The 25,487-nt window shown below is 40.7% G+C and overlaps 2 protein-coding genes across 7 annotated transcripts in view; one reads left to right on the top strand and one right to left on the bottom strand.

The window, feature by feature from the left end:
• Positions 1–25,487, top strand: part of MED12L (mediator complex subunit 12L) — a 300,992-nt gene that overhangs the window by 133,815 nt on the left and 141,690 nt on the right. The window lies entirely within an intron of this gene.
• On the bottom strand, positions 10,381–25,125 carry LOC140122295 (P2Y purinoceptor 13-like). Of its 2 annotated transcripts, none has more exons than XM_072143006.1 (3): positions 25,092–25,125; positions 13,366–13,582; positions 10,381–11,767 (listed from the first exon to the last, which is right to left on the bottom strand). In XM_072143006.1, the coding sequence occupies exon 3, from the start codon at positions 11,763–11,765 to the stop codon at positions 10,809–10,811; it is 957 nt and encodes a 318-aa protein (XP_071999107.1). In that variant the 5' UTR covers positions 11,766–11,767; positions 13,366–13,582; positions 25,092–25,125; the 3' UTR covers positions 10,381–10,808. The 2 variants fall into 2 exon arrangements, with proteins under 2 accessions (XP_071999107.1, XP_071999106.1); XM_072143005.1 differs by lacking the exon at positions 25,092–25,125 and adding an exon at positions 22,372–22,448.

Here is a 25,487-nt window from a genome sequence, read left to right as displayed (position 1 = left end):
CCTATATGAAGATCCTCCATGGCCTAAGCTTCTTGATGTATCTGCCAGGATGCGGGAGCTTGGCCTATATCATACGCCAGCCACAAGCACTAATATAATGGATGTAACTGCATCATAAGAGTTACAGGTTTAATAATTTATGGTTTGTGGCCTTGGATCTTAACATAAACGGGGCCAGATTTATCAAAAGTACTAAGTGCAGTTTGCTTCACGAATGTGCAGGGTGCCTCATATTATTGAATACTGGCGCAGGGTCTTCAATTATCTGATGCACCCTGCACATCTCTGGAAATGTGCGCCAATCTCCAGCAGTGTTTGCCACTACTCATTTGCGCCTACAGCCTCACAGGGACTGTCTGTACTTTACCTTCACCTCTTCAATCCTGTGAATGGAGAAGGTCTAATCGACCAAAACATCACATTATTTCTGTATATTGCTATTATGATATTATAATAAAGGAGATTTACCAATACATTTAGGAGTGCCAAGTTATCCTTTTTCTTCTCATCCTTCTTAAGATGGTTCTACTCCTTCATTGAAGTCCAGCCGTGTTTAATTAAACTGATTGGACTTGACTAGGAAAGGCACACACCTGTTTATATAAGACCTCACAGCTCACAATGCATGTCATTTCCAGAGTTCCAGAGTGCTCTGGACCTCAGACTGGGCCAAAAGTTCACCTTCCAATAAGACAATGACCCTAAGAAGCTAAAATAACAAAGCAGTGGCTACAGAACAATTCTGTGACCATTCCTGACTGGCTAAGCCAGAGTCCTAATCCGAACCCAATTGAGCATCTCTGGAGAGACTTCAAAATGGCTTCCCCCAACGTTCACCCTTCCATCTGCGGAACCTGGAGAGGATCTAAATTTACTGCATCATTCCCAAGAAAATTCATAGCTGTACTAGCTCAAAAGCTGCTTCTACTCAATACTGAGCAATAGTCTGAATACTTATGACCATGTGATACTTCAGTTTTTCTTGTTTAATAAATAAGCAAAATATCTACATTTCTGTTTTTTCTGTCAAGATTGGGTGCAGAGTGTACCGTACCCACGGTATATGGGAATCATATATAAACCAAAAATTATGTAGAATTCAAATTTTAATAATTGTAGTAATTGGAGCATCTGCAAAACAAATTTGATAACTCCTTATCTTCATATCTAAAATGAACCTATGGGAAAGAAACAGTCGGTTTAGACATCCCCATACTTACTCTGCCAGCTTCAGTTTTTATTTGATTGGTCTGAATAGACATGTTATGTTTAGCCACTCTACTATATTATGGACTGCATGGTCTCATGCATGGTGCCAGGTTTCCATGTATGATTAAATTATCCCTAGCTTCTATTGGTAATGATGGCAGCATCCTAATATGGTAATTTTTGCACTAATTATATTATATCATCAGTTATTCCAATTATAACATATTATCTCTTATTTAGTTTATGTGCTGTTTTATTTACCCTGCATATTAGCAATGGGTATGGTGTCTACAATATATTGCAGTGTATTGTTCACCTACTGGGTTAAGTTTCTGCACCTTACATTATAAGGTCAAATGCATAGATTGAACTGAATACTAAGAGAAACAGAACAGAGAACAGCTGTAATACTAGGAATATGCACAAATTTATGTATAATGCAAATTAGATTACCAATTAGTGGCGCAGCAATACATGCCGTGGTTTGTTTCAATGGTTTTCACAGCAATAATATACACACAAATACACTGGCCCACTTTTATTAAATATTTTTTGTCTGACTTTGCATGTTTTTTTCATTGCAAACTGCTTGCACATGTATTTAAGAAGTGTCCGCACCGCATTTGTGTTCCCTAAATAGAATTGTGACACACTAATATGTCCCAGGTTGTTAAGGGGTTAAGAAATTATTTCTTTTGCCTGGCTTATGGCCAGTCTCATAATGTCCTTGCTTCCTCTCATTATGTCCCCCTCTCATTATGTCCCCCTCTCATTATGTCCCTGCACATTATGTCCCCCTCTCATTATGTCCCTGCACATTATGGCCCCCTCTCATTATGTCCCTGCACATTATGCCCTTTGCCCCCTCTCATTATGTCCCCCCTCATTACTCTCCAGCTCATTATTTCCCCCTCATTTTCCCCTGCCCCTTTTCACTGTCCCCACTCATTATTGTCCAGCTCTTTATGTCCCCCTCATTGCACGGCTCGTTAGTATCACAGAGAGTAATCAGAGCCGTGTGATATAACAAGTTGTGCACCTGTGCGACCATGGTCAGATTTCTGTCCACTGGAAGTAAACATAGAAGCTTCCTATAGAATGACAAAGATCTAGAAAACCATGAGAAATTGAAACAAAAAGTATAGTTGAAAATTGTATAACTTTTTATTATACAAATGCAACACCCTCGCCGATGCAATGGCGAAGGAGTGCTTGCGAATACGTCCCACAGCATGTCATCACATCACACAGGGGACATTGCAGTGGTAGCTCCTGCCTGGCTGGAGTTAAGTGTTTTGTATGATTCAAGATCTGTCATCCAATCACTTGTATTGCATTCTGTCTAATGTAAGCTGAGATGTAATTGGAGGAGCAGCCACCACCTGACCAGAGGAGTTACAAAACCCCTGGCCAGGATTGTTCTAGAGAGCAGTCTCTCCCTGGAGGGAGAAGAGCTCAGTTCTAGTCAGACCTGAGGGTCTGCAGGACACCAGAAGAGTTTAGTTTTAGCCTAGCTCAGATCAGAAGAAGCAGCCTGGGTTGTCCCAGTCCAGACTCTATTCAGCCAGCATACCATACCAGAGCAGGAAGAGCCTAGCCCCTGCCTGAAGAGTGGAGCGAATAGATAAGAGTTAGTGAGGAAAGGGGTATCATCCTACCTTCAAGGGTGATACCTGAAGCACTCCAGGACAAGCTGAAGCTTCCTATTAGGACACAGCTACCTCCCAGCCTGCCCTCTGCATCCAGGCTGGCGATCTACCTCCTGTGGCTTCCTCCAACTGCATCTCAGTACTCCACCATTCTGTTAAAGGCACGTTGCTGCGGTTCCTGTCGGTTCCAATAAAGAACTGTAAGTTGTTTTCGTTCAACCTCTGCCTCCATCTGGTCCCTGCTACTACGGCTGCCCTCATCACAGGCACCCTGTCTACTACACAGAGACTCATACTCTAGACACCAAAGGGTTGCCCTAGGGAGATCCGCTATAGCAGCCTCTCCCTCATCATTTCTTGCCAACACCACCCTGCTGGAGACCTGCCAGGATGTAGGACAGCCCTCCGGTTCCCCATACCAAGCACCGTGACACTAGCGTGCCTGGGCCGCAACCGCCAGCTGACTCCAGGCCCCGAGAAAAGGCTAGGCCCCGGTGGGGGATGTTGCACAAACAATAACATTTATTTGAGAAATAAAGAGAACACCCCTTAAGCATTGGCTGAACTAGTCAATGAAAAGGTGACGCCTTTTTAAATAATGATACACTTCTTGTGATTTGGGCCCCGTGTTGGGACTCTGCCTCCTCCTGCAGTGCAGCCTCTCTCTTCTCCCTCTAGATACCATTGTCATATTTTACTGCACAGGAATACAAAGCTTCTCCATTACCCTCCTTTTCTCTCTTCGGTTTCCATTCTATGCTTTTTTCTCTTTCTTCTTTCTATGGTTGCACTCTTTTCAAACAACTTGTTCTTCTTGTTGCTTCCTGACCAGTTATTGTGGCCTGTCTGTCACATGTGACCGTGTTTGTCACACTTATTGCATCCATCCCACAACTATGTTCCCCAGGTCTGGTTTTACACCAGGTTTATGCTATTTATTCTAATGATTTTTATTCTTTCACTTTATATGCCTCAATAAATATAAATGTTTAGCAAATATTGCAGGTCGCACCTGTGGAACGACCTGATGGTACCCCGCCGCAGCAAGTCCATCCCGCTTTGCGGCGGGCTCTGTTGAAGACCCAGTGCCACTAAGACTTCGGTCCCAGTTGTTGGCTAGTACCACCTCCCGCGGTGGTCCAGTGGATTCACATATTCTGAATATATGAAAAAGTATAGTGAGACTGTACATAAGGAATCCACGTGGGTAAATGGGACTGTATTTAATGAATCCATAGGGTGTGAGGGGGGATCATATAAAATAACCTTGAGGGGGCTTTTTGGTATGATAAACTAGGGAATATTTTAGGGAACAGGAGACTGTTTTAGTTTCTAAATTTTGAAAGCTTCCAGGTGTGTTCACTGCCAAGGGGCCTACTGAGGCTCTGTCACCCAGGGGCCTACTGAAACCTGGAGCTGACCCTGGTGACGATATCCACTTTTAATCATCTCAAACCTATCTTGTTAACTTATACAATAGTTCTACACATGTAGCAGTCACTCCATTGTTTGGAGGCTCTACTTTATATCAGCTCTTGCAGTTGGCTCTACATCAAGTTACTGCAGTTATCATTAACATGTTTGAATTCACTGGCAACATAGCCTATATTTTGTATGGGAGTGTCATCCTTAATAATAAGTGAGATTTGTGGGTGGCCATGTGTGGAGAAGAGTAGACAGTGGAAAGCTACAATCTACTTTCATTCTCTCCAGCAGGTTAATATGTTTGCTATTTAATTCTGTCAATGGTTCTTATTTTTCATCTTTACTAATGTGGAAAATTAGTTTCAGGGTTTGAGCAGAAGAGTAACTAGCCAGCTCACCCTTGTATCTAATGTGCACACTCACCATATATATGTATATATATGACTGTATGCTGTGAGATCACACAGCTACATTACAGCTGATACATTTTAATGGATCTAATCACATGGTCATTTTTAACATCCTAGAACAAAAATTATATGATTAACCTTTTTAAGAAAGGGGGGGGGGGCTGGGCTTGGGATAAAAATGCTATTTTTTCATTGTTATACTGTTATTTTTGAGCTAGTAACCTTCAAAATAAGCACAATGTTACCTTTTTCCTATGGCTCAGTACTTTTATGGGATACAATGATTTACTAATTTTGCAGAGTAAAAATACTTTGGGGGTATGATAAAGGTCTTGCCCCCGTTGGCATAGACCTCTTGATGTATCTACCAGGCAGCCGTGCCGCCAGAAAAAGCTATGCCAGGTCCGACTTGACTTAGTTTTGTGCAAAAACCTGCAAACTAATGTTTTTAGAATTTATGCAGACATTGGGCAGGAACACCCCGTGCCAGCCCACTCCTTTCACAGTCGTGGAGGTGGTGACATGGAGGTGCCATAGGTGCAAAAATAACTGCAATTTCTTGCAGAAAACTTTAAGTAGAATGACTGATTAATCTTCCCATATTATTTATTCTATATGGATAGAGAGATTTATTAAAAATATTTCTGCAACTGAAAATCCCTACCATACATTTGAGTAGGGACGTGTGTTTGGACTCCTGCATTTCTGTAACAAATCTCACATATGTGAACATAGTCAAAACATTGTATAATGCTATACATAAAGGGGGTTATTTATTATAAGGCGGCTCATTAGGACCGTTCTATAGGGGATATTTATCATACGCTGGCGCTCATGATCGCCCCGCCGCTGCAAATTTGCAGCCCGATACATGAAGAGGCTTCCGCCTCTTGATGTATCGGGCTGCCAGCAGCGCAGCGTTTATCCTACGCCAGGCTGCCGGCGACTTTTCACGTAAAACGCCCCGCGTTGGCCCACTCACGGCCGGCCGCACCCTCCGCTCGGCCGCCCCCCCCCCCCCTCACCTTTACGCCCCTTCACGCCCCACTGGCGTGAAGGTGGCGGATTGGGGAAAATAATCGCAAAGGCTAGCAATAAGCTAGCATTTGCGATTATTTCAGGGCCTCTGCGCCAATGGCGGTGCGCAGAGGTCCTGATAAATATCCCCTATGTCTATTTTTGGAGCTCCGACGCCCATCAGATTCCTTTCCTGTTTTTTCATGTCCATTTTTCACTCCCCACCTTCAAAGATCTATAACTTTTTTATTTTTACACGTAAAGAGCTGTGTGACGGCTTGTTTTCTGCGTAACAAATTGCACTTCATAGAGATGGTATTAAATATTCCATGCCATGTACTCGGAAGTGGGAAAAAAATTCCAAATGCAGTGAAAATGGTGAAAAAACGCATTTGTGCCATTTTCTTGTGGGCTTGGATATTACGTCTTTCACTGAGCGCCCCAAATGACATGTCTACTTTATTCTTTGGGTCGGTACGATTAAGGGGATACCAAATTTGTATAGGTTTTATAATGTTTTCATACATTTGCAAAAATTAAAACCTCCTGTACAAAAATTATTTTTTTGATTTTGGCGCTAATAACTTTTTTATACTTTCGTGTACGGAGCTGTGGGTGGTGTCATTTTTTGCAGAAATTTGATAATATTTTCAATGATATAATTTTTAGGACTGTACGACCTTTTGATCACTTTTCATAGATTTTTTTATATTTTTCAAAATGGCAAAAAGTGCCATTTTCGACTTTGGGCGCTATTTTCCGGTACGGGGTTAATCGTATTGAAAAACCGTTATCATATTTTGATAGATCGGGCATTTTCGGACGCGTCAATACCTAATGAGTTCATGATTTTTACTGTTTATTTATATTTATGTCAGTTCTATGGAAAGAGGGGTGATTTGAAATTTTTGGTTTTTTTATTATAATTTTTTTTTTTACTTTTTTTTATTTTTATTATTTTTCAGACTCCCTAGGGTACTTTAACCCTAGGTTGTCTGATCTATCCTATCACATACTGCCATACTAAGTATGGCAGTGTATGGGGATTTTCCTCCTCATTCATTACAATGTGCTACCATAGAGACGGATCGCCACTCCCCGATGAAGTCACGGGCCCCGTGCGCCGCTATCTTTTTGAGGCTGCCGGCAGCTTTGCCGGCAGCCATCGCTGTGATAACACTAGCACCAATCGCGGGTGTTACAGGTAAGCCTTTGCTGCAATATGCAGCAAAGACTTACCGGCTATGGAGAGGGCTCAGCCCGTGAGCGCTCTCCATACAGCGCGACCCGGTCGTGAACCGGTTAAAGTGGCTTTGCCTCATGGTCTATTATCTGTCTGAGATTTTTTTTTTTCAAAAAGTCCCAAAAAACTCTCAAAATACATAAAAAGTCACATACACCAGCAAGGGAATGGAGTAACTATGAGACTTTCCAAAAGTTTCAAGGCATGTTTCTGGCTTTGTTTGTTTCTTGCAGAAAGAGCTGTTGCTTTTACTGTTTTAATTTTGGTGATTTGGTGATACATGATGTATGACATATTTTCATGATTCTTTTGAAAGGAAAAAGTAATTATGACATAGGGGGATATTTATAGGGGGGCATAAAAGCCCTGAAATAATACTGTATTGCTAGCACTTGCGAATATTTTCCAATTTTTGTCACCTCCACGCCAGGGGTGCGTGAATGGTTGTGAAGGGGGCGTGGCCAGCAAAAGACTGGGTGCGACTGGCAGGGAAGTAGTCCAGCGTGGGGGTTCCTGTCCCCACACTGGCACACTCGCTTTAGCCAGCAACTTTTCATACATGGACCTGGTGGCACCTGGCTTAGAAATAAAAAGCTGTGCAGCCAGTCGCTGGATACATCAAGAGGCCTAAGCCTCTTCATGTATCCGGATGTGCCAGAGGGGAACCTGGGCTATTATATGCCAGTGCAGGAGCAACTGCATATGATAAATACTCCTATTGTGTGTATTTAGTTTATTATACACCATTTAACCTTGTAGGGTTTTTTATAATATCATTTTGTAGTTCAGGTCATTTTGTACCCTGCAATTACAATTATACTTACAATTTTATTGTTGAAAATGAATATAAGTATTTTTAGCATTTAATTTTGACGTTCTTTTAGCACCCTGCAGTTGCGTCGCAGAGAGCTGAAAAAATAAAATTACAGATGTAAAGTTAGAATAGGCAGTCTAGTAATGTGACAGATATTTTGGGGGCTTAAGATACTGAGCAACTATCTTTCTGTAACTATTTCTAAAACTGCCTGATGTGTTAAATCTATATCCTTGGAGATTTAAAACTACATGCGGCTAGACCCAAAAATGTCTCCAGATATTTATATTCTGCTCCGTTCGCAGAATTGTATATGCATTGAAGCAATGGAAAAAAGGTTGAAGGTTCAAATATTTATTTAAAAGGAAGGCATATGTATTCCCATAGCTCACTTATTTTATATTCTATTTTCTGATAATATTCAAAATATGCAATCTTTCAATTCCATCTTCCATTACTTTGCGTCCCTGAATGGGTTATACACCTGAGTCATTTAAATCCAGGAGGTGCCATATTGGATTCTATCACCGCCCCACTGTGAGGTCAACTGTTATTATGATAGCCGTGGGTCAAGCAAAGACCCTAGGTTGTCTGGTTTTACACCATCAATTACAATGTGCGATTTGCTCAAACAAAGAGAGATGAGAAGATCAAAGTCATGAGAGATGATGAAATCCATGAGATGGATATACAGCACAATGACTTCAGCTCTGCTACATCTGAGCTATAACAAACACTGTTAGCGCTGCTATACCTCTTTCCGTGCTATAAAGATCTTGTCCGTAGCTTGTAGATTTGTAGCTTGTAGATTTAGTCTCCTCACACTGCTGTTTGCTGACAGGAAGTGTATCAGTGTGAGCTTGTCTTGGAATGCATGGGGTGAGGGGCTGATGCAGAGAGACACTGCAGCAAGCAGAAAGGAGAAGCTATTCATGAGATGAATCTACTATGCCGACCCTAAGTCAGAAAATTTACAGTTGGATACCAGGGAAACTGAGATTTTATACACCAGGGCTGATAGAGACGGGTTGAAATTAAATCTGTAAAATGCTATATTTTTGTTAATAACAATGAATTAGAGAATGTGTTATTTTGGTACCCTGAGTATATTAATCCAGATGGCCCATTGGGTTGAATATTTTGAAAACTGTCCCTGTTTTAAGCATACAGCTCTCTCATAAGTCCAATTGGTGTTGATTAGCCAATTACTTCTTGTACATGATGGGGATGTGGGTAACATCCTATATTTGTTATTACTGATAATTTGGTAATTAGAATATGGGCCACTACTGTTCTGGGTTTGCATGAAAGTTTATCTAGACAATCTTATCTTATCCATGAAGTAGGAAACGTTATAATCCAAAGATTATAGGCCGCATTTGGTGCTGTAAAGCGCTTTTTCAAGTACAGTTGGAAAAGTAAAACTGGAGAGCAGCTGCTTCTCCTGCAGCCCACTCGCTGCCACACTGTTTTTCTGCAACACTGGTTTGTATGGCCGCTACAGTATATGCAGCACTTTGGGCTAGTGAGAGTAGAAGCAGTCACAGGAACCCCTTGGATTCTGGATATTTAAATACAAAAGGTTAATGTAATCCCATTAATAACAGGTAGAGCAAGTGATAAAAGATATCTTATTTTTACACCTATAAAGGTACAGAAGGTTTAGGAAAGGACCATAAGACACCTTGGACACAATCTCACTGTTAGGCTAGAGTCACACTGCATTGCCCGCCGTACCGTAACACGGTGGGCACACAGCAGCGCACAGGGAGAGGAGGAGGAGTTGAGCACTTCTCACCCCCGCCGCTCTCCATAGGGATATATGGCGCACGGCGCCGTAATAAGGGAGAAGATAGGACATGCTCCCGCAGGGCGCCATGTGCCCATTGCCGTCTGTGGGGGACGAATATCGACCATATATACTTAGGCCGTATATACGTCCCCATGCGGCAGTGTGAATGTAGCCTTATGCTGTTTTTCTTTTTCTGTATATTTCCCTTAAAAGAAATGTAAAATGTATAAAAGCTACTAAACTATTGTAATTCTGCCAGAAACTTTAACCTTGGTGTATCTGTACCATTTAAAGTAGACCTTTCAATTTCTCCACCAAACTTGACTCTTAACCACGAACTGTAACATAATAGTACATCACAGGGCCACTAACGGGCTGAGCCTACTCCATACAGACTGGGTGTTCATCGATCGATAACAATAATCGTGAGCATTAACCCTGCAAAGTTTATTTGACCATATTCTGACTCTAATAAAGAAATTTTGTTTCGTAATGAAGATTTACATTTTTTAAAATCTAGCTACCAAAGATGAAGAATATAGCATTTAGCAAAGTAGAACTTAGATATCCATGCAGGACTAATACGCCTACAAAAAACATGCACTGATCTTAAACATTAATCATTTCTTTATTATGCCAATATCATAAAAGCAAGTACATGATATAAAATGAAGGTACATAAGAATCAGTTTACATGCGTCTAAAACAATCACGGATAGATCATAACATACGTAAACATATTACGTGTATATATATATATATATATATATATATATATATATATACATGTTATCATATAACAGAGAGTAATAAGAACATTTCTTATACCATACCGTGTTTGGAGGGGTGTACAAATTGGTCTACAGATGAGTCTGTCTTCCTTCCATTTAGAAAAATCATTGTTTTTGGCTAACATAGGCTAATTTGCATACTTATATTCTCCCATCATCTCTGTATAAGTATCCAATATCCCCATCAATATCACACCCATAGTTTGTCATAGGTAAAACTATATTCCTACTATGCAGAGTCGCTATGAATATGATTCTAATATATAAACATACAACAACAGCTTGTGGGACGCAGAAAGCATTATTGTCTCGCAAGCTTTTTTTGTTTTTACCAATTCATTTACATCTAGTCATACCCTATTGTCCAACTCCAATGCAGTATATCCTCCAGCTCCAATGCAGTATATCCTCCAACTAATATGAATGTGAAGTTTATGGATGCTGCACTTGATCCTTATTTATGTTGGAACTAGGGAAGAACTAGAACTTTTAAATCCTGGCATCATCTTTCTGAAGGGCTTGCAGAGCATGACGTAGATAAGTGGGTCCATTAACACATTGGTGGCTGTGATCCATAGAGTGATTTCTTTAGCCAGATATAGCCTGTTTTTCAGCTGACAGTCTGTTATGATTCCTACCTGACTTAATGTATAGGGCAACCTCAAAAAGTGGTAGGGGGCAAAACATAGGAAAAACACAGCAACCACAAGAAAAACCTTATACCTAGTATTCTTTCTTGAAGCTCTGAATTTAGTCTTGGATGTCATGTAGGAGTCATAAATCTTCTTGCTGATTATTGTATAAAACAAAGTCATAGAAATGAAGACAACCCAAAAAATGATCATATTGATGTAGATAATGGCTGCATGCCACTTTTTCCCGAGGGCTGACTTCATACGGCCACATTCCTGAGTACTTTGTATCATTACGGCCTCACTGCTCAGAATACTATTTGGTAGAGATAGTAGGAAGATAACTATCCAGACCACGACAGAAATCTTCTTCGCCAGACCCACACTGCCCATCCAGTATCTACCGAATGGTTTAACAATCTTGAAAAAACGGTCCAGCCCAATGAGCCACAGTAGTATAATATTTATGTACATGGTTTCAAAAAATATGACTGCGGAATAGCGACAAAAAAAACTTTTCATCTGCCATGGTGCTCGGTCTGACTCGGTGAAGATCTTGAAGGGTAACGTCAAGGTCATAATGATGTCCGCCACAACTGTGTTTTTTAGGTAAACAATAAAAACACTTTTGCTTGGCACTTTAAAAAATATCCATGCACATATAAAGTTCATTAGAATTCCTGGACAAAATACGACAGCATATAAAATAGGGAAGACTATTCCTGTGATTGTCGAAACATCAGTGCAATTTACGGAGGTCATATTTGGATTTTCTGATCCCATACCTGTAATAAAAAAATACTTTACTGTATACAACATGTCAACATGTGTACATACATTCCAGCAATTGAAATTCTACATTTTTTAGATATTAGTGCTCATCTATTTTTTGCCCAGGAACCATTTAAAGACTGTAAAATAAAAATGACATTCCAAAACTTCCACACTTACTGTATGCGTAGCAGTCTGCCTTCCTTCATATCACTATCACATTGGCAGAATAATTGAGCATCATGTTGCTTTTAACTTATTGCTATAATATTTCCATATCTAACTTAATTTTGTGCTTTCACCCTTTTCCTGCCTTTCATGGCTGCATTTGTTAATTGTTCCTTATCACATCCATTAGCACACCACAGACTCTATTTACCGCGTTGAATTGTAAGTCAATGGAGCTTAACTATAACTACAGAACCGCAGTGTAGGAATGCATCATTATTATTATTTATTTATAGAGCACCATTAATTCCATGCTGCTATACAATCAGTACTGGGTTCACATACATTACATTAAGACAAGTACAAAATACAAAACTACAGAGATCAGGAAACCAGTGGATCCTGCCCGTGAGGGCTCTAAATCTATGTGGGAAGGTAGACATGAGGTGAGGGAGCAGAGATGGGCCGTTATTGTGTATTATTGTAGACGATCTTGGACAGGTGGGTTTTCAGGTTTTGGGTGAAGCAGGGAGACAGATGGATCACAGAGTTTGCTGGTAGATCACAGAGAAGGATGTTGCAGTAGTCACAGTGGGTGATGATGAGGGCACAGGCTAGCAATATTGTAGACTCTTAATTGAGATATAGGGTTATTAATTACTCTGTCAATAAATCAAGATGGTACAGGAGAGAAATAAATGGCCACCAGTCCATTTACAACATCTTTCAGACAGCTCTCCCAATATTACCCTGTACGGTCCATTATAATGATCCCATTGCACATAGACTTAAGTCCATTTTGCCAGGACCCAAAACACTCCAAGAAATAGAAAAAGCAACATGGCTCCTTATGTGTTCATTGGAATGAAGAGGTGTACTTTATTTGCAGGCTAGATCTACCTATCATACTGCTTTTCTCCCCATACAGTGACATGGTATCATGCCCAAAGTGTATGTTCCTAGTCTGTTTCTACTCTCAGCACAATTTCTTTGGGGTCTGTTTGCTAAAATAAGATTTGGAACTACCCTAGAGGAACGTATGATTGGTACAGTTTCATCTGCATGACCGGTGAAGTATTTTTGACCTCTGGCCGATTGTGCTTTCCAGTGTATGATGCTTGATAGGTGATAATAACAAGTTGGACATTATCTTTGAGCAGGGTTGGTAGAGTGTTTATTCAGCAGCAAAAAGGAACAAGAGTGAATAAAGTGTTAATATAACTAAGAGTGAATACAAGATGCACAGGTGAAGAAAGGAGACCCGGTCTAATATGTTTAGAATATAGAAATATGCTTTATAGGTAATTTTACTTTTTATAGAACTACAGAACATTATACCACTGAAATTATTTCTACGTTATGATTATATCTACAAGTGAAGGTTAACAGAAAATTTTATAAAGTCAAATATGGATCATCACACAGATATTAAACTCGTTCTTACCATCACCGGATTGCCCTTTATCAGTAGTATTTTCTGTTGACTATCTTCTTTTCTTTGCTCTTTTGATTTGATTTGTGTTTTCAGAGAGGCAGGATATTATTTTCCATCCTACAGTCAGTGTTCCACAGGTTTGCTATGTATGTTGCTGCACTCCTTGTGCTCCATGCTGCTACTACACGTGTTACAGATGGGATTTTCTCATCGAATCCTATCACTCCTAAAGTAATTAAAAAATGTGAAGTAAAGCCAAAGATGCCATTTCAAACATATAAATGTATAATATGTAGTGTTACTAGATTCACCCAAAGTTGCTCAAAATCAAATTTATTTAACCCGATTTCCTGGATGTTGTCTGTGTCGTTTTAGCATTGAAGCAATGGAAGCCATTAATTAGAATTGAGGTTTGTATACAGTAATTGACAAAGCAGTAAGTAACACTGCATCAAAGCATCACATTACACTGTTTATCTGCAGGGAATAAACTGAAATATTTATGAAATCTAATGGAATCCTTCATTATAAGACAAATCCTGAAACTTTTTCATCTCCTTAGGCCTTAGTGTTGCCCAAAGCAATGGTTTGTGGGCAAAACCAGTAGGTATAAATCTCAAAAAAATTTGGGCCCCTTCCTTACTGCCAAACTGACAATCAAATCACATTCAGGAGGTAGGGGATTGACAAATGCCTCACACACCACAAGAATAAAAAATACAAAATGTTTTATTGGGCTATTTTAAGCCCAATTAAGTGTAAGATAGCATTGGCAGTGCTTCAGTTTACATAGATGAAAGGAGAATATAGAAACAGAACTTCACCCTGTCGCTGTGGGGTCCATTTGGAAGGATGTGGAGGAAGTGCTGAGTGTTGATGTAACCGGCCCTATGGAGGTGTCACAAGCACCTCGTGTGGCGATGGCTCACCATCTCCTCAATGGGGAAGGAACTAAGTATTTTAAAATCAGAAGTGCCATCCAGCCAGAATTGAAACCATTTTAAAGCAATAACAAACATATTATAACATTATAACAAACACCTTGAAATGGTCAAAATACCCTTAGTCATGCGCACAATATGTACAGCTAAGAGCACAGATAATAAAGGACACAGGAGTAATTGATACATGATGACCACTTGATAAATATAAGTGTATTCATTAAATCATCATTAAATAGGGCAAAGAAAGCAGAAAATATGGCTCTATGGTTTTCACAATGTATTAAGCGATTTACAATATAAAACCTACAACAAATAATCAGGGCCACTTCAGAAAAGCAAAAGAATAACCATGGGGCCAAAAGAACTTTTTAAGTCCAGCCATTCTATGGAAGAGGAAATAGTTTCCTAACTTCAGGGCTACACAACAACCTTTCATAATACTGAAACATCAAACCCAAGTATCCCATCACAGATCATAAGTGATGTCTGCATCAGATCTAGAGATTACAGTGAAAACACAAAGAATATTGCAGAATTTTCCTGAGACCTCAAGCTTTAGTAGCTTGTGAAGTGATGCTCAGATGTAATAGGCACATTATAAAATACCATAAGAAACTGCTCCTTCTCCTTATTTACTATTAATCTTTTCGACTGATTGTGGAACTGATCCCGGTGTTAACTCTGGCAAAGTGTGAATCACTTTGGCCATGCACGCAGAGGGTGAAATACATTTTGGGGAGGATCGTTCCCAACAAAATTTAAACAGCTAACTCCCAGGATCGGCGCCAGCAATGATTGTGCATTTGGGTGGATTGTTTAAATTCATCCAAACCTGAGTTTTGATTGACCTGGTCATCACTAATTATAAGGTTATCTTAGAAGACCCAGGATGGCAAGTGTCAGTAATTGGTTCTTTGCTTTATAAAGATACCGTAATACTCTTGTTTAAACATGGTCAGTATCCCCAGAAAATACTAATAAATTAGTTACATTTTTTTCAACCCTTTTTTTATCAAGTAATAACGGAGTCTATGACTTCTGAAAAAACTGAATGATGTAAAGTTTATTTGTCACATGTTAAAGTTAAGAAATATAGCCGTATTAAGTATAACTTTGGGGGGAAAAATTGCTGCCGGACATTCTGACCTTCTGACCATTCTGACTCTTCTGACCTCTATGATACTCTAATTACTCTAAATAGGATCAGGTTTCTGGCTTCTGTGCTTGAAAACCACACCCAGGTCTGCAATTGATTGACAGCTGACTTTCAGAAACTTTTCTTTAGGGAAAGCTGGGTGTGAGATTGAGTTTGTTTTGTGTGCAGCTGTGGCTTGAGTAATGTGTCCCTTATTCCCTTTTCATTTTGCCCAGTTCCATCAGAGGTTGCTGGTTATACAGTCTTTTTATTTTGTCTATATCTTGTGCTACTTCTTTGATTGCTACTCTTTGGGGCACATTTACTTACCCGTCCCGTCGCGATCCCTGCTGTGCGTTGTCCGACGAGGATTCGGGTTTGCCGCGATTCACTAAGATTGTGCGCCTCGCTTCCCTGTTCAGGTCCGCCGGAGTTCACCTTCTTCTTTATGGTGCATGTGAGTGCCGACACAATTTGCTTTTTAAATTCTGCGGTTTGTCCAAATCAGGCGGGTTGTCTGACGTCTACGCCTCCCGATTTGTGTCGTATGCAAGCCGGCGCCGATTCGACACAATCTGATCGCGTGCGCCAAAAGCCTAGGACAATTCAGGGCAAAATGGAAAAAATCGCAAAACCTGATGAAAATGCGGTGTTTGGACCCCTAGTAAATGTGCCCCTATGTGTCTCACCTCAGCTACATTTATACAACCAATTTTTTGTTATTCGATTCTGTGCCTCGCCCACATCCTACATTTGACCCATTCTGTCTGACTTTGCTTGTCTATTATCTGTTGTTCGCCACCAATGTCTTGTCACTCCCAATGTAACCCCCCTTTCCCTGACTCAGACTTGTGTTTGATTATTGCCTTTCTGTGTTATAGTGTGGTCTGTATACACTGGTCTGTATCTGACTTTCTTTTGGCTTGTGATTCTAAGTGGCTAGTGAACTTAAGTGAGTTGAAAAAAGCAGAGTTTGTGTGTGTTAAGAGTGAATCTGTTGTTTGGGTGATTGTGGACTGAGTATATAGGTAATAGCACTTTTCTTAGTGTCACAATTTAAATAGATTTTTTTTTTTTTTTTTTTCCTTTCTTTGCCTGGTCTGCTAATTGGGAGGAGGGATTAGTGTTCACACCTGATAAGTTAAGGTCTAGCAACTCACTTTTGAGCTCGCTCAGTTTTGGCTTGTGATTCTAAGTGGCTAGTGAACTTAAGTGAGTTGAAAAAAGCGGAGTTTGTGTGTGTTAAGAGTGAATCTGTTGTTTGGGTGATTGTGGACTGAGTATATAGGTAATAGCACTTTTCTTAGTGTCACAATTTAAATAGATTTTTTTTTTTTTTTTTTTCCTTTCTTTGCCTGGTCTGCTAATTGGGAGGAGGGATTAGTGTTCACACCTGATAAGTTAAGGTCTAGCAACTCACTTTTGAGCTCGCTCAGTTTTGGCTTGTGATTCTAAGTGGCTAGTGAACTTAAGTGAGTTGAAAAAAGCGGAGTTTGAAAAAGAGAAGTCCACAGAACTGTAAGTAACCTACATTTTATATCTCTTGATTTATATACTTATCACTGTTTTGTTACTAGGATATGGCTAGCAAGATTGGTGGTATGCTCCAGTGCACACTCTGCCGCATGTATACACTGCTGGAGCAGGAGTTCCAGGGTGAATACCACTGTGACAGATGTGCCCATATTTTTCTACTGGAAGCTCGTGTTAGAGATCTGGAGGAAGATATTGCACGGCTGCGAGCAAATGACAATCTTGAGAGGAGTATGCTGCTCACTGAGCAAGCAATAAGCGGGGTAGAAGTGGAGGGTGGAGAGGAAAGCCAGCAGGGCCAGGTGGGTAGCTGGGTTACTGTAACTAGAGGGGGTAGGAAGGGGTCAAAGAAAAGGAAGGCCAACTCTGACTCTGAACATCCAAGCAAAATTGCAAAATTGTGCAATGATGTAAGGACGTCAGTGTCAGAAATGGCAGCCCTAGCGGATCCTGCTCTCCCTCACAGCCGGGGGAGCAGACCAGCTAGTAGTAGGGTGGATGGGAGTGCAGGTAAGCCAAGGCAGCTAGTGGTTGTAGGGGACTCTATAATCAGGAAGACGGATAGAATAATTTGTCGCCAAGACCGCCTCAACCGAATGGTTTGCTGTCTCCCTGGTGCCAGGGTTCGGCATGTGGTGGAAAGGGTGGATAAATTACTGGGAGGGGCTGGGGATGACCCAGCTGTCGTGGTCCATGTTGGTACCAATGACAGAATAGATGGTAGGTGGAGGAGCCTGAAGAATAATTTTAAAGAACTAGGTTCAAAGCTTAAGGAAAGGACCTCCAAGGTAGTATTCTCCGGAATCCTACCTGTGCCATGCGCTACACAGAGCAGACAGCGGGAGCTCAGGGAGTTAAATGCATGGCTCAGATCCTGGTGTAGAGCAGAGGGATTTGGGTTCCTAGAGCATTGGGCTGACTTTTCATTGGGGTACAAGCTGTTTTCCACAGATAACTTGCACCTAAATGTCAGGGGGGCTACTGTGCTGGGGGAGAAGATCCTAGCAGGGGTGGCGGAGTATTTAAACTAGGCTCGGGGGAGGAGGAAAAGGAAGACACTGAAGGGGTAGACAGGTCAGAGAGGGGGCAGGTTATGTTGGTGGGTGGTGATGTGGGCTGTGTATGGGGGCCTAAGGCAGTGGATAAGGAGATCCACAAGTTGCAGAACAGTGGTGAGGATATATGTGCCAGTAAAATTACTTTAAATCAGATAAATAACTGTGGAAAATTAAAGTGTATGTTCACAAATGCCAGAAGTATCTCAGGCAAAATGGGCGAGCTTGAGGCTCTGATATTAGAGGAACAGTTAGATGTTGTTGGTGTAGCAGAGACATGGCTCGATGCATCGCATGATTGGGTTGTTAATATTCAAGGTTTTACACTCTTTCGGAAAGACAGGGCAAATAGGAGGGGAGGTGGTGTATGTCTGTATGTCAGAAGAGACTTAAAAGCGATTGTGAATGAGTCAGTGGTCTCAGAGTGTGAGGAGGCAGAAACTTTGTGGGTTGAAATTCAAAGCCAAGAGAGCTTTGAGAAAATTATTTTTGGTGTAATTTATAGACCCCCTAACATCTCTGAGGAAATAGAGGGTCACCTATATAAACAGATGGAGCGGGCTGCACAGGAGGGGACCGTAGTGATAATGGGAGACTTTAACTTTCCAAATATAAATTGGGGTCAGGGCTCGTCTTCATCTATGAAGGGGAGACATTTTATCAACTTTCTGCAGGATAATTTTATGGTGCAGCTTGTAGAAGATCCCACAAGAGGTGACGCATTGTTGGACCTTGTGATTTCTAACAGTGAGGAGATTGTCCAAAATGTCAGTATCAGGGAACCCCTTGGAAACAGCGATCATAATATAATTATTTTCCTCTTAAACTTTAAAAAGCAGAAACAGGTGGGAAAATCGAAAACTTTGAATTTTAAGAGGGCTAATTTCCAAAAATTCAGGGCTGCAATACAGGATATAGACTGGGATCAGATACTGTCACATGGTGATACTAATGTTAAATGGGAGAAATTCAAATCTATCCTGGGTTTTTATACTTCTAAATTTATTCCAATAGGTAACAAGTATAGACGGGCTAGATTACACCCCGCGTGGCTTACAGCTACAGTTAAAAGGGCAATTAATGAGAAAAAGAGGGCATTTAAAAAATATAAATCTGACGGGTCACCTGAGGCTTTCAATACTTACAAAAAACTTACCAAAATCTGTAAAAAAGAAATCAAATCAGCCAAAATACAAAATGAAAGACAGGTAGCTAAAGATAGCAAAACAAATCCCAAGAAATTTTTTAGGTATATCAATGCAAAAAAAAAATGGGTCACAACAGGTTGGACTCCTTTATTCTGAAAATGGGGCATCGGTGACTGGAGACCAGGAGAAGGCGGAGATACTTAATAGGTTTTTTAGCTCCGTTTATACAATAGAAGAGAGAACTTCTGACTTGGGTGGTGTCAGTGCGGGTCATGGATCCTGTGATATACTAGGCTGGCTAAATGTAGACATTATCCAATCTAAGCTCAATAAAATCAATGTGTACAAAGCTCCTGGACCAGATGGGTTACACCCCAGAGTTCTTAAAGAACTCAGTTCTGTTATTGTTGTACCGCTGGCTAAAATCTTCAGGGATTCTGTAATGTCTGGTGTGGTGCCAAGTGACTGGCGCAAGGCAAATGTGGTGCCAATATATAAAAAGGGCTCTAGAACTTTGCCTGGCAATTACAGGCCTGTAAGCTTAACTTCCATTGTGGGGAAAGTATTGGAAGGGTTAGTAAAAGACTACATACTGGAGTATGTGACATCAAATAGTATAATAAGTGACAGCCAGCATGGGTTTACTAAGAATAGAAGTTGTCAAACTAACCTTATCTGCTTTTATGAAGAGGTTAGCAGATGCCTGGATGGAGGAGCAGCTGTGGATATTGTGTTCTTGGACTTTGCAAAGGCATTTGACACTGTCCCTCATAGACGCCTGATGGGTAAAATTAGGGCTATTGGTTTGGCAGAAATCATTTGCAATTGGATTGAAAACTGGCTGAAGGATCGTATCCAGAGAGTTGTGGTCAATGATTCCTACTCGGAATGGTCACCAGTTATAAGTGGTGTACCTCAGGGTTCTGTGCTTGGCCCACTACTATTTAATATATTTATTAATGATATAGAGGTAGGAATTAATAGCACTGTGTCTATTTTTGCAGATGACACCAAACTGTGTAGTGTAATACAGTCTATGGAGGATGTTCATAGGCTGCAGGGTGACTTGGACAAACTGAATGTTTGGTCATCCACTTGGCAAATGAGGTTTAATGTGGATAAATGTAAGGTTATGCACCTGGGGGCCAATAATCCAAAGGCAAAATATGTCCTTGGGGGAGTAAATCTGGGTGAGTCCCTTGTTGAGAAGGACCTGGGGGTACTAGTAGATCATAAATTGAATAACAGCATGCAATGTCAATCAGCTGCCTCTAAAGCCAGTAGGATCTTGTCATGTATCAAAAGTGGTATGGACTCTCGTGATAGGGATGTAATATTACCACTATACAAGGCACTGGTTCGGCCACACCTGGAATATGCTGTCCAGTTCTGGGCACCGGTCCATAAAAAGGATGCCCTGGAGCTGGAGAGGGTTCAACGTAGAGCCACAAAAATGATAAGGGGTATGGAGGGTCTCAGTTATGAGGAAAGATTAAAACAACTAGATTTATTTAGTCTGGAAAAGAGACGACTACGAGGGGACATGATTAATTTATTTAAATATATGAATGGTCCATACAAAAAATATGGTGGGAAGTTGTTTCAGATTAGATCAAATCAAAAGACGAGGGGGCACTGTCTCCGTCTGGAGAAATCAAGGTTTAATCACCGGAGGCGACAGGGCTTTTTTACTATGAGAACGGTCAATCTGTGGAATAGCCTGCCTCAGGCGCTGGTCACAGCAGGGACAGCGGATAGCTTCAAGAAGGGTCTAGATGCCTTTTTACACCTAAATAACATAGATGGTTATGTTATATAGAATTGTTTCCCCTAAATCCCTTCCTCATCAAATCCCTTCCCTTCCTTGGTTGAACTTGATGGACAAGTGTCTTTTTTCAACCGTAGAAACTATGAAACTATGACTCCCTGTTGCCTGTCTACTTTACCATTCACTAGCTACCAGACAAAGTCAGTTTTTACCTTTCACCTAGCATGGTCTCTCAGGGTCTGTTAACAGGTTCCCAATAGTGGGTTCACCCTTACCAGGGTGGTTTATCTTCTGTAGGCAAGGCACTAGCCTGGAGGGACAGTTACAGCTGAAAAAATTCTCAGACTGGTATAGAACGGACTGTGAGCAAATGACCGGCATCGGCTCTGTGTCCCTGCCCCTCACAGGCATCGTGATACTAGGGGTCTGGCTTGTTATATGCTAGAGGGGGCTCGCAGGCTACATATTACAGGGGTCTGGCAGGCTATATATTATCGGGGACTTGACACTGTATACTACAGGCGGCTGGCAAGCTATATACTACAGGGGGCTGGCAGGCTATACACTACAGGGGACTGGCAGGATATATACTACAGGGAGTTGGCAGGCTATATACTAGAGGGGGCTGGCAGGCTATATAGTACAGGGGGCTGACAAGCTATATACTGCAGGGGTCTGGTGGCTGTATACTACAGGTGCTGGCTATATACTACAGGGGTTGACAGGCTACAAACTACAGGGGCTGACAGGCTATATACTAGAGGGGCTGGCAGGCTTTATACTAGAGGGGGCTGGCAGACTATATACTAGAGGGGGCTGGCAGGCTATATACTAGAGGGGTCTGGCAGCTTATATACTACAAGGGGCTGACAGGCTATATACTACAGGGGGCTGGCAGGATCTATACCACAGGGGGCTAGCAGGCTCTATAATACAGGGGGCTGGCAGGTTATATACTACAGGGGGCTTGCTGTCTATATACTGGGAAGGCTGTGACCAATGCATTCCCCACCCTCGGCTTATACTTGAGTCAATACGTTTTTCCAGTTTTTTGTGTTTAAATTGGGGGTCTTGGCTTATACTCGGGTCCGCTTATACTTGAGTATATATGGTATTTGAGAAGAAAACAAATTACTGACCAAGAATGGACTGACCAGAAGCAGTTTTTCCTGACCAGGCACTTTTTAAAGTTTCAAATTTGAATAAATTGAACGTCTGTTGTTCATTACTTACAGTACATTCCATTACATACATTTTGTCATAGAGTAAGCGCATTTTATATTTTTTTTAATATAGAGCAAAAAAAGCAAAATAGACATGTGATAACTTTAAAATAGATCAAAAACAACTAATGAGTAAATATGTTCTAATCTACATTTTTGTTATGTAGATTGAAAGATACCAGAGTTATAAAATAAATAGAAATACTTACAATTTTTTAGTGTGAGAGTTGTGGGAGGCCATCACAGCTACAATACCACACATTTAGAATCGGAGACCCCCCTGATTAGTGGTCCCAGTGGTCAGGGCAAGGCAGTAGAGAGCCTGCTTTATGTTCTCCAAACTTTATGTAAATCTGTAGTACAGGAGGATATAAGATAATATGTGTTGCAAGTTTTGTATCAACCTCCAAATACTATACTCACAGCAGTTCTTCTCTATAATCTCCTATCTGACCCTGCTGATGCTTCTGAGTATAGAGACAGAGTAAGATCAGCAGATTCTAATCTTCTCTGTACAAGACACAGTATCATAGCAGTTTTTCCCCACCTACTTTCTCTGAGGAAACATAGAACCTTAAGCTTCTAAAAATGTTAAATATAAGTGTTGCTATCAACTTCACACATGCCAAGCAACAACGGGCATAATAATAAGGCTAGATTCACCTAGTTTTTTCTCTACATTGTAAGGACACCTTGGAAAAATTACCTGTGTGTCACCCAGTACCTGCTCCTCCCCTTTTACTGTGGGAGGAGGATTGAAAATCGGGAGTGAGCAGTGATTGGCTGCTGCCGATGTTCAGGGTGTTTATCTAAAGATGTCACTCATACGCTCAGCAGAGACCAGGGGTAGAGCAGTACTTCTGCATCCAACCCCCATTGACTTCTATGGCCTCCGCTGAGCGTATATATGTCATTAAGCAGGAGGGAGTCAGATGGAAAAATGCGGCTTCCTGTGCCTTCACCGTAAACTAGGCCTCCACCTGCTAGTACATGTATATTATAAAGAAACAAAGTGTGAATGCAGCCTAAGAGGAGTCATAACATGAACAATTGATAGAAGACTGAATACTTTATTGGTTAGCTCTCTGCTTTACAATAAACCAGCAGGGGACTGAAGTACATCTCCCATCAACCCTAAGATATAGGAACATGACTTGTAGCTAGAAGATGGTGCGGAAAAGAGGTGACAACAGAATCCTTTAGATCTCAGCCCTCTCAGGAGTTTTTTTGTGAGATTGACGGTGGTTAAACCAGAATTTTTATTTTATATTTTCATTTAAGATGACCCTGAGAGCCATAGTGTTCTTCATTGATCTAAAAGACTGATAAAGAGACTTCCTTCCATTTATTCCATGGAAGACTTGAAGAGAGGTAAAATGAGAGGAAAAGCTTTGACTATGTTATTTAGAGAGACAATGGTCACTAATACCAGAAATTTTGCCTTGTAGTAGTGAATGAAGGGTTTTTAGCCGATTACAGGTGGTCCCCAACTTAAAGGGTTTGTACACTCTTTAGAAATAATTGATATTTTGGGGATTATTTACTAAGGGTCCCGTGGCCGCATTTTCGCTGGGTTTCCTAACTTTTCGGGGAACGTGCCGAGGATTGTGTCGCACGCAATCGGATTTTGGCAAATCGGCACCGGCTTTCATGTGACAGAAATTGGGAGGCAGGATTTAACATTTAAATTGTGTTACAAGCCAAGCACTGGGAAGAAGAAGGTGAACTCCAGCAGACCTGATCGGGGAAGCGACAGATGCAGGATATCGGGTGCATCTCTGGGATGGCGCAGGGACTGGTAAGTAAATCTGCCCCAATGAGTATGTGTAAGGAAAAGTTTTACACTATACCTTCTGTATCAATTCATCATGGTTTTCTAGATCTCCGCTTGCTTTCCTGCACTTCCAGTGGATAAAAATCTGTCCAAGGTCACGTGATGGGCACACAGGTGCACAAGCCATTAGTATCGCACATTTCTGATTATTCTCTGTGATACTAGCGACTTGTGCATGTCCATCACATGACCACGGACAGATTTCTATCCACTGCAAGTAAATATAAAGGCTTTCTCTGGGGGGATATCAATCAACAAAACAGAGATCTAGAAAACCATGAGAAATTAATACAGAAAGCATATTGGAAAACTATATAACTATTCCTCACACAAAACATAGCAATTATTTGCTGAAAGCGGACAACCCTTTTAAGTACACCCGACTTACAGACGACCCCTAGTTATAGATATCCCTCTCTGACCACTGTGACCTCTGGTGAAGCTCTCTGGATGCTTTACTTTAGTCCCAGGCTGCAAGGATCAGCTGTAAAGTGTCTGCAATGAAGTTTCCTTGATAATCCTTGTTCCCATGACAAAATTTTAAAAATCCAAATGTCACTTGGATGAAAAACATTTTGCCTGGAGTTACGATGAAAAAATAAACCTGTTCCAACATACATATAAATAAATTCAACTTAAGAACAAGCCTAAAGAATCATGTATCATGTAACCCTGCGACTACCTGTAGACTGATATATTATATTAGAGAGCTAAGCAATGATAATAACCTAGTGGTTTTATTGTGGCCCATAACTGTAGGAAATATACATTGTCTACGTATAAATGTCTCTATTTGTCTTTTCTTTGCTCTACAACTTAGCAGAAAAATGATGAAACAATTGCAGCACCGTTTCAATTCTGCTCCCATTGATTGCATTAATAATAATCTTTTAATAGCAACATCGATGATTTTGTTTTCAACAAAGCTTTACAAAAAGCAAAATTGATTTCTTACAGAGATAAGATAAGATTGTGTCTATCACATTCAATGGCTATAAAAGTTATATATAATTATATTACATAAATGATATAATGACAGTGTACATAACATTTCATCCATCTATAATAATTCTCTGTGGCATGCAGGGTACATACCTTCTTGTGTGGTCACACTCACGGTAATGTCCTCTGTGGTCTTTCTCTCTGAAATCTTACACTTCTTCATTTCACTGCTTCCTTTTTTCAGATGTAACCTATCCCCTAAAAAATATGTTTCTTTATTTATCTTTAATCTTTATGTATCAATATGTATCTTTAAAAAGATAGCACCGATACAAAACAATGCTGCAGCCTATGTGTCAGCTGTAATTTTGGGAATATTTTAGATGACTACAATTGAACCATCCTTCCAATGATCGGGCACGGGATGGATTACATAAGAGCTCTGCTAGTCACTTGTATCACTGACAACTTGCTGTGAGGCCTCCAATTATTCAGGCAGCATAGGATTCAGTGTCCCTAAAACATTGTCCAATAATCCAGTAACCATTA

The sequence above is a fragment of the Engystomops pustulosus genome, chromosome 3 (genome assembly GCF_040894005.1).
Source record: "Engystomops pustulosus chromosome 3, aEngPut4.maternal, whole genome shotgun sequence".
Taxonomy (NCBI): domain Eukaryota; kingdom Metazoa; phylum Chordata; class Amphibia; order Anura; family Leptodactylidae; genus Engystomops; species Engystomops pustulosus.
The sequence above is the reverse complement of the archived record's forward strand: the minus strand, read 5'-3'. Positions and strand labels throughout refer to the sequence as shown.

What these genes read in the sequence shown, in the direction of transcription:
- LOC140122295 (XM_072143006.1), bottom strand. Translation starts at nt 11,765, where the DNA reads ATGGGATCAGAAAATCCAAATATGACCTCCGTAAATTGCACTGATGTT.